Source organism: Galeopterus variegatus, unplaced genomic scaffold (genome assembly GCF_000696425.1).
Source record: "Galeopterus variegatus unplaced genomic scaffold, G_variegatus-3.0.2 Scaffold13019, whole genome shotgun sequence".
NCBI classification, from domain to species: Eukaryota; Metazoa; Chordata; class Mammalia; order Dermoptera; family Cynocephalidae; genus Galeopterus; species Galeopterus variegatus.
In genome coordinates, this window is record NW_007739130.1 from 14,575 (window position 1) to 24,396 (window position 9,822).

General features: G+C 60.5%; 1 protein-coding gene across 1 annotated transcript in view; it reads right to left on the reverse strand.

Annotated features, from left to right (window-relative positions):
• ITM2C (integral membrane protein 2C) overlaps positions 1 to 9,822 on the reverse strand; it is a 12,825-nt gene that overhangs the window by 1,465 nt on the left and 1,538 nt on the right. The window contains exons 2-4 of the mRNA XM_008563258.1: positions 3,678 to 3,818; positions 1,564 to 1,752; positions 482 to 592 (exon numbers count right to left, since the gene is read on the reverse strand). Coding sequence (XP_008561480.1) covers positions 482 to 592; positions 1,564 to 1,752; positions 3,678 to 3,752 — 375 coding nt within the window. The 5' untranslated portion in view covers positions 3,753 to 3,818. The remainder of the gene's footprint in view (positions 1 to 481; positions 593 to 1,563; positions 1,753 to 3,677; positions 3,819 to 9,822) is intronic.

Here is a 9,822-nt window from a genome sequence, read left to right on the forward strand (position 1 = left end):
CCCCCCGCGTGCCCATCCTTCCGTTCACACGTGCCCCTCCCCCACACGGCCACCTCCCTCATGCAGAGGCCCCTCGGCTGTTCCTCCTGACGTCCCAGGCACTTGCTGTTTGTACAGGTGCCTACACTGCGGGGAACTAGTGTGTGCGCGCGCGAGTCTGGTCTCCCTCCCAAAGGGAAGGCTCCTCAAGGGCAGGCCCCCGTCTCCTGCCTGCACTGCTGAGCCAGGGCATGGCCTTGAAGGCTAAGGAAGCTGGTCTTCGGGTTCTCCACGGTGGGGGAGAAGAAAAGAACAGGCACTGACTCTGGGGATGTGGAAGCAGGGGGATGGCAGAAGTGTGAGCAATCTGGGGTGCAGGGCCCAGCTGCCAGCCATATCCTTGGCCCTCCCCACCCGCCCCCCGCTGCAGCAACCTCCTTTGCCCCATGCCTGGCCTGCATGGGGGACGGGGCAAGAGAAGGACGAGATGCCCCCCGCTCACCTTCACATTCATGAGGAGCTCCCAGAAGTTGCGAGGGGGCAGCACGATGGTGGTATTGAGCTCGATGACGTAGCACTTGTCCAGGGAGATGTCGTGGTAGGCGGTGAGACCCTGGGCAGGAGGAGGCGAGGCTGACCTGGGAAGGGCTGCGAATCCCACCGTGCCATCCCCGGGCCCTGGCCTTCAGGAGCGGTGCCCCCAGACTCCTGGCCACGTGCTGCTCTCCCAGCCTATGTCTGTAGGAGGTGCCATGAATAGGTGAAAACTCCGACCATTTGTGAAACGCCCCGGTTGTTACAAAAGCTCTTCTTATGGGTTTGCAGAGCTGAGGTTTGGGGAACATGGTAATGTCCCAACTGTATTTCATCAAACCTGTGAGGTCCAGCCATCCCTGGGGACAGCCTGGACCTCAGTGACAGAGGCTCCCTCCCAGGCCCCCTGCAGGCTTCTGTTGCAAGAACATCCAGGACATGGAGGGAAGGTTAGTGCTGAAAAGCCCCACAGAACTTTGGGAAGCAAGTTCAGGGCAAAGAGAGCCGGAGCCTGCGTTTCACTGGCCTCAAAACAGCCGATGGCAACAGAGGTGTGAGGGGCAGTCACCTCTGGGTGGGGGAACTGACTGGGACAGGTACAGGGAAGCTTCCAGAGTGGGGCAGTGTCCCAGGTCGTGCTCTGGGTGGTGTTACGCGAGCGCAAACCTCTGCAGACACCCGCTGAGCCACACGCTCCATGTGCTTGATGGCGGCTGTGCTGCACCTCAGGAAGATGTGACCGGAAACAAGGGACACGGCCTCGCCCTGACAGCCAGGCCTGCAGCGCTCAGGTGGCCGAGGAGAAAATCAACCGTGACTAGTTCACACTCAGTCATGACTGTATTACCGATAAAAGTACTAAAAGCCAGGTCCTTCCCACCCCGGCGAGCCTACACGTTGGCCTCTGCCATACACCGCTTGTTCTGTCACATGGCGGACACTCCAAGGATTCTCCTCTCGTCCCCGCCGCCCTTGCTCTGGGTCCCCGGGACCATCTCACTACCCTGCCCTGTCCCTGGCCAGCCGCTGCTGCCCACAGGCTGCCCTCACCCTCTGGAAGTCATGGATGATGTCTGCGGGGTCGCCGCCGCCAAACTGGGGCACGGGGACATTGATGCGCTCGTAGTTGTCGTCGAGGTAGATCTTCACGTCCTCCTCCAGCTCCATCCGAGTCCGGACCTGGGAGGACAGGGAGTCCTCGTAGAGCACACCGCAGTGGAAGAAGTTGTCACGGGCCAGCTGAGCAAGGCGGGGAGAGAGACCGGTCACAAAGTGCACTTGGCACTGCCACCTACCTGTCCACGTCACACCCCGAAGGCCTGGGGAAGCAGGAAGGGTGGGGACCGTGAGACCCACTCCACAGATGGAGAAACAGGGATGTGGGGAGTTGGGTAAGAGCCTGGGGTGCCAGTAAGATGAGCTGAGCCTTGGACCAGGCACTTCACAGCTTCACAAATGGAAGAGGAGGGGAGCTGAGACTGCCAGTTCCTAGGTGGAAAAAAAGCCTCTCTAGGCCTCAGTTTCCCCATCTGTAAAATAGGATGACCCCAAAGATTCCTTCCCATCTCCAAGTCCATGAGTCTGTGACTGTGACATGGGGTGGACCAGCAGGGGGCGGACCCGATCACCCCTGAGCCTTCCACAGAGGGGCAGACACCAGAGAAAGAGCCTGGGGTGGGCAGGGGTCCTGGGGGGCAAACCCCAGAGCTGGACAGGCTGGGTGCTGGGGGTGGGATGGGGTAGGGCTGCCCTCAGCTGCCACCAGAGGTGCTTGCCTGCCTTTTCTGCCACCTGCTGCCCGCCCCCCACTGCAGACCTTGGGGGACAGAAAGAGGGAAGGATAGGAGCTAAGGGGCAGCATCATTCGACTCTAGTGCCACCACCATGGCCACCTCCATGACCAACCTTGGACAAGTCTCCTCCTTTCCCAGCCCCCATGCCTGAGAAACCTTAAACACCGTGTCCACTGCCCCCTCTTCTCTGGGCCTCGTGCTGGGGATTGCCTGGCCTGTAATTGGCAGAATTCCCCCATCTGTTTGAGCGTGAGCTCTCCCGGCAGGATGAATCATCGAGCCATGTGCGGCCCCTGAGGGCTGAGAGACTGAGGCTGGGCCACCGTGCCTGCCAGGACAGCCGGGTGGCTCTAGACTGGATGCCCAGGCACAGGCCAAGGGGCCCTCTGAGGTGTCCGCACTGTCCAGGAGTTGGGGTGGGGTGAGGATCCCCAGGAGGACGTGAGCTGGGGCTGGGGACAAGTGGGAAGCAGGCTGTGGATTGGGAGGGGTGAGGGAGGGGACGTGGGAAGGTGGCAGGCTGCGGGAGCTGCGGTGTCAGGGGAAAGCCCCATGGAATACACACTCTTCAGTAATTTCTACCGGGGAAAAACTGGATGACAACAATGCTAAATGCTTAGGGGTGGGAGGAGGTCACTTGGGCCACAGACTGGCAAGTCCCAGCCTTTTTGTTACCCTGAGACTGACTGTCCATTAGATACGTCTATGTTTTTCCTTTTGAGCTAGTTTTAATTTAACTACCTTCAGTTCCCGGAACATGCTGACACTCCCTCCCCAGGTCTAGGTTGATCCCAAGGTTGCTGTGACCACAAGTTCTCCTGCTTGTGCCCAGATGCCCAGGGGGTGTGATGGCAGGTGGAAGCGAGCCCCTTGGCTGCCCCCCGTCCTGCTCCTTGAGGGGGGCAGTGGAGAATCTGCCTGTACCCATCCTCCCGCTTCTTGTTCCATAACCCAAATGTCCATGTGTGGAACGGAATTAGGGCAGCCTTAAAGCAAGACCTGTAGTCAGAGGGCCCAAGCTCTGGAGGGGATCACAGAGTCCCAATTTCTGCTGGATCTGAGTTTCTGGTGGTAATTCCCCAGGGTGACGCTGTGGGAGGAGCCCTACTGCTGTCACCTGGATCAGTGCTTGGCTCCCAGGGACAAGAGACTAAGGGTGGGGCTGGCTTAGGCCCAAGGAGGCCCCAGGCAGGTCTTCTGGGCTTACCCGGGCCCCTGCTTCACCTGAGGGCATGTCCTGGGCTTCCTGCTGTCCCCTCTTCACAAGCCCCAAGCTCCCGGCTCTTGGCTGCCCCTACACGCTTCCCTCTGCTCCTCTCTCAACGCTAGCCGTGCTCCGAGGCCTGGCCTCCCTCCAGCCCGGTGCCTCACCTGAGCAAGGAAGAAGTATCTGTAGATGTAGACTGAGGCGAACACCAGGCCCATGAGCAGCACGACCACGCCCATCAGCAGGTAGCACACGCCGCCCACCGAGCCCCCCTTCTTGGAGCGGTGGTAGGGGGGCCGCTCCTCCTGTGGACAGCAGTGCTGGGGTCAGCCAGGCGCCCACTGCCCTGGAAACCGCCCTCCTCCCTAAGTGAGACCTCACCCTGCTGGCCTGGCCCAGAGAAGGGTGGGGAAAGGCGAGGGAAGGACGCACAGAGCATCACCTGGAAGGAAAGGACGTCGCACCAGGGTCCCCCGCCTCCTCCCAGCTAGAGAAGCCGAGACCCACCTCGAAGGCACCTAAAATGATCCCTGGGATTAGGCAGGTACATTCTGAATCTCCCGTGTTCTTCGTACCCTCCATTATACCAGCTGTGACCACTGTATATGCTTTCAAGCATAAAACGGGGGACACACTGACATGGCCCTAGTGATTGCACTACACCCAGGGATCTATGGGAATTGGGATGCACCAGGCCAGCTGGGAGCCACTGCTCTGGGCAAAGGGGAGCCAGGGAAGGCTCTTGAGCTGAGGAGTGACAAAGCTGGAGTGCATAGTAAGGGCTGGAATGAGGGCAGTGGGAGGTGGGGAGACTGGTGTGGAGGCTATTGGACTTCACCAAGCAGGCCATGGCAGGGAGCAGTCACTGACTGCTGGGGGCAGGGGCTCTGAGAGGCCTATAGGGTCTGGGCATGGGTGCTTGTCTCTGGCCAGGCAGCCCTGGGCCCGTGATCCATGCTGGCTCCACGCAGGCACTGGCCAGCAGTGGCCAGAAGGCTGTCGGAAGTAAAGTCTACAGGGTGAAGTTTGGAAGCTTCCGGAAGCCAGAGAGTTCCTGCCAGGAGGGAAATGTGGCTGTCAGGGAGACCAGGCCAGGAAGTTCCTAGAAAAAAACCTGCTCTGGGAGCCAAAGCAGGATCTGAGGGTCCTGCTGAGGATCGTAGCCACAGGGCTGCCAGGATGCCAACCTGACCTGACTCCAGGCCACAGGTGTAGGCCAGTGGATGGTGTGTGAGTATAAAACTCAATAAAACTGCTCTACCTGGAGCACTGGACTGAGAGTCAGCTGGGTGACCTTGGTCACCTTTTGGTCTGCCCTACCTCCCCTGCCCTAACCTAGTCCCCTATCCTCCCTTGGAGATGCTGCAAAAGCCCTGGGCCTGTCTCTGCCTCTAATGTCCACCATCCCTTCGCTCCTCCACGGTGTCCAGATATGGCCGAGGGTGAGGTTAGAGGTCAATTTGACCTCAAGAAGCTGAGGCAGCATGGGGAAGGGGAGGAGCTCCAGCCCAGGAGCCTGGAGTTTGTCATTCCAGCCCTGCCACTAACCACCAGCTTAGCTCTCTTTGGGCCTTGGCTTCCCCATCTACAAAATAAACAGGTCGCACTAAGTGACACTTTCCAGCCAGATGTTCTGAGATTGTGCCATGTTTCCTTTCTCCCTTCACCCTGGAGCCGGTGGTGGGAGGGCGGGGACATGGTTCAGGTCTAAGTCACTCAGGACAGGCCCTTATCTCTCAGCACAGCACAGGGGTCCTTGCCTGGTGGGGCTGGGGGTGAGGGCTGCTTTGCTCTTCAGGCCCCATCCTCAGTACCTGCTACCTTAGAGCACAGCGGGGTGTGGAGCCTGAGCCTTAGGGAGCAAGTGTGAGCCTCATCAGAGGGTCCGAGCCCTCCCTGTTTGGTACCCTCCCCATCACTGGGCACATTCATCAGCAGGCCAGCTGGTCCCCAGCCTCTGTGCCCGGGGATGGAGCCCTGGCCTGACCTGCACCCCCACACCTAGGTCTGTCCTCCAAGGAGCTCACCCAGGAGGTTTGGGGTCAAACCCACTGCCATCCACTGCCTGAGCCCACCCACAGGCCTGGGGCCTCTCCCCACCTTGACCCTGTAGCCGGGGTCCTGTGATTGTGGGGACCACCCACTTGGCAGGCATTTCCTTTGTGCTCTGGGGACACTAATCAAGGTCATGAGTGAGTGTACACATGGCCACAGCCCACAGGGCCCTCAGGAACAGCAGCTGGGCGGGGGGGGGGGGGGCTTTGCCTTTCCAAAGGGCTTCCACAGCCACCCTGCTCCAACCCTCCAGCCTCCAGCCTGCAGAGCTGAGCCCTTGGAGGCATCATGATTGAGTAGCAGGGCTGGAAGTGAGGGCAGGAGCAGAGGCTGCCGAGAGCTAGAGCTAGACCGAAAAGCATGGTGGTCCCTGCTTGCAGACCACAGGAACTTCTGACATAAAGCCCCACACAAGAGGGACAGCCCCTGAATCCTGCCCCAGGGTGGCCTCTGCCAACTGGGTGCAACACTACACAATCAAAGCCAAGGCTCCAATTCCAAAGGCCCCTGCTGCAGGCTGTGGTCTTGGGGATATTTATTCCACCTGCCTGGGGATGGTGGGGCAGAGGCAGCCTGGGCCCAACCCTGGGCCCTTGCCCCTTGAGATCCCTGGCTGCCAGCCATCAGCCTCCCTGAGACACCACCCCCGCCCCGACCAGCTGCTTCACTGTCACGCTGGACACCCGGAAATACGCTGCTCTCCACAGGAGCAGTTACTGACAGGCAGGCATTTGGGGGCTTCCATTTAGAAAGTGGAAAAATATTGCATACTGTTTCCAAGGCAACGGGGCTTCCTGAGCAAAGTGCCTCCCTGCACACTCATTTGGGGCACGTGAGCCAGATGTCCAGGGACCTGAGCTGGGCCTGGGCCTCCGCCTGTTGGCTTCACTGAGGCTGGTAATGGTGCTCAGTAAATGACTTAGCAGAGCCAGGGCCAAAAAGGTCAGGGGGAAACCAGCCAACTGGAGCATTAACTCGGCAGACCCCCAGGGCTCATGGGGAGAGCTCCCCAGCTCCCGTCCCTCACTAACAATGTCCAAATTAAGTGTGGGCTGCTGGAGGAGGCTGGCAGCCAGGAGCACACTCCCTGCGGGCCCAGGCTGAAGGCTGGGGGGCGGGGTGGCTTCCCCTCCCCCCCACATCAGTCCTGTCCTCGGCAGAGGGCTGGGGGAGTGGCAGATGCCCACTGTGCCTGCAAAAGCACAGACGTCCCCCGGTACGTGCCTGCCGGGTCGGGGATTCCCGGTCAGTGGAAAGCCCTCCGTCCTCCCTGCAGACGGAAGGCCTGGGGGCAGCACCCGTGCAGAAGCGCGCTCTGCTTGGTGGAGCCAGGCGAGTTTGCACCTCTGTCCCGTCCCCGACAGGCGAGGCGTCTCCAGAGAACAAAGGCTCAGGAAGGACAAGAAGCCAAGCTCGCTGCTGGCAGAGCTCTCCTGGGGGAGAGAACTTGGAGAGATTGGGGGTGGGGGACAGAGCGGCTGTGCTTGTGACTCCACCATAAACATTTTTTCCTCACTAAGAGAAACTCATCGTCTTGGCAGTCTGCTGACATCCTTGAAACACGCAAGGACCGGCCGAGAGAACGGAAAAGGGAGCGGAGGATGGGGAAACGTGAAAAGCCCCTGTGGTGGCCGCCCAAATGCCAAAGCCCTCTGGTAGGCCAGCATTAGATGGCATCCCTGAAAGTCCCCACTCTGCCGAGGGGAAGGGCTGAGCAGGGCTGCCTTTTCACCAAGGTCCTTCTGACCTCACCCTCCTGGCAGCAGCACTGGGGTAGGAGGCCTCCCAGCCTGGCCAAACCGGCTCCCCCAACAGTTCCAGGAGACCCAGCTCCTCCTGCCAAGCCCCCAAGGCCAGGACACACAGCGAAAGTGAAATCTGATCCCCAGGTATGCAGGCTGGGGGAGGGGACGACACAGGGGCCATTAATCAAAGGCAAATGTCAAGGACAGAATTACAGAGGTAAGATGACTGTATTTAAAATATTTCTCTGCTCTTGCAGACCCCAGCCCGTGAGTCTGTACATGCCCACACCCGCCTGTGTCTGGTGTGTGTGTGTGTGTGTGTGTGTACATGCAGGCACAGGCAGACTGTGGGGAGAGGGGCAGGGCTGGCCCGTGGGCCTCCGAAAGGGAAGAGTGACCCAGCCAGTGGCTGCTGGAGGTAGGGGCTTCACACCAGTGCCCAGCAGCGCAGTCTTCTCATCATCTCAGAGTCAAAACACCACGTGGGGAGGCTGGGCAGCTGGAGCCCAGCTGGGCCCCCACCTCCATCCCTTCCCCGCCCATGGAGGCACTTCCTCCCAGCCTCAGGTCTGGAGACAAAATCCTCCTTGTGTTTCAGTTGTTGCTCAGAAGCAGGGGGAGTCTCTGCTGGGAGGGTGCTGCTGCCACCCTGCCCTGTCCCCTGGGCCTGGACACTGGTCGACAACTGCCCAAAGACACTGGTGCACTGTCCTGTCCATCGAGTGCTCCTTCCAGGGATCACTGTTTACAGCTGTTTTTGAGTCTAGTTCAAACACCAAGGAGGGGTTTGGGGTCACCCCCAGGCAGAAGAGACCTTCTACGAAGCTCTCCTGTGCACCCCCGTCAGCGTGAGACAAAATGCACACACTGCTGCAGACATAATGCAGCTCGCTGTGCCTCCCCGTGTGCCTGCCCGCCCCTCCAGCCTCCTGCCCTGCCACCTCTCTCAGTGCCCTGACAGCATCTGAGGCTCTGTCCTGAGCTTCAGCTGTGAAATGGGCAGGAGAGGAGGGCTGGCTCCACACCAGGCGCCGGGCAAGGGAAATGTGGCTGCTGTCCAGGCAGGGAAACTAGGGTGTCCAAATGGAAAGCGACAGGCAGAGCCAACATGTGACACCTGAATGTGCCTCCCGAGCCACCTCAGGGCCTCAGCACGCTGGGAAAGTTGACCAACATACAGTTCCATCCTGAAGGTGCCGGGATTTTAATTCTTCCTCCTGATTCCCCCCTCTCTAAGCTTCCCATTGCCAATCAGAGAGGGGGGGGATCCTGCCCAACTAACAAGGTTTGGGGGAGGAGGCACCTCAGCAGGCTCAAGGCCACCCGAACAGAACAGCACGCAGGAAGATGTTGATGTTTCCATTTCATGCTGGGTGAGGGTGGGGAGAGGACACTGGATTTCAGAGCCTGATTGAAAGCCAGAGCGGGAGACAGGTTACTACCCAGGCGACGCTGGGCTCTGCCATCCTGCCCAAGGCCATCAGCAGGCTGCTGCGGGAGAATGTGCCACTCCTGCAAAATTTGGTGGGTGGGCCTTCTGATGGAGTTGGAACTACATCTTCCCACTGTCTGGCCTGGTGCTCGCCTCTCCCCCAATCTTGTGGCTCTCAGCAACAGGTTCCTGCCCCCTGGTCTCTCCTGGGCGCCTGCCCCTGGCAGAAACAGCCAGAAAAAGAAGAGAGTAAGAAACGCTGCCTCCTGCCCCCCTCCCTGGGCTGAGAGGAGGGGGAGGAGGCTGGTCCCCTCCTCTAAAAAGAGAAAGGAGGCCTGAAGAGCCCCTTGCAAACTTCTACAGCTGCAGACCACCGTCTTCAAACATGGAGTGCCCCCCTTTCCATCGCTCTCCAGATGAAGGTTGGACTGCTCTGGTGGGGCTGCAGAGCAACCCCCAATCCGCCCTGGGTGGTCGCTGAGTTCTCCTTGCTGGGGACGGCCGGTTGCTGCAGTGACCACCGCACAGGGGCAGGGGCTCGCCCAGGCTCCTGGCATTCCTGACTCAGGCTGACGCCCACTTCTGGGGCCGTCTCCAGCGCCCCCTCTTCCCGTGCCCAGGTCGTCCTCAGCAGCCCGGGGCAAGACTGAATGGGAGGCACAAAACTTAGGGAGGGGGCAAGGCGTTGAGGAAGACGCTTCAGAAGCCTGCAGCGGGAAGGGGGCCGGGGGGCAGTAGACAAAGGCTTTCTTCGTCCTGTCTCGGGTGGTGGAGGGGGGCGCTTGGTGCCCCCCAAGACCGCCGAGGGCGGGGGCAGCGGCGGCGTAGACCCCTTTGCCGGGGCTCGGAAAAGCCTGGCCGGGCCGGCCGTCGCACCCCTCCCTCCTGCCCGCCACGCGTCCTGCCCTCTCCGGGCCCTTCCCCGACACACTCCACGCAGCTCAGACAGTTTTCCACGGCGGAAATGCCTCCTGCCCGCAGGGCATAGGGAAGGCGCAGGAAGCCCGCGGGGGCGGGGCGCGCAGGGGCCGCCGCGACAGAGCCGGGGGGAGAGGCCCGGGATGCGGGCGCGCGGGG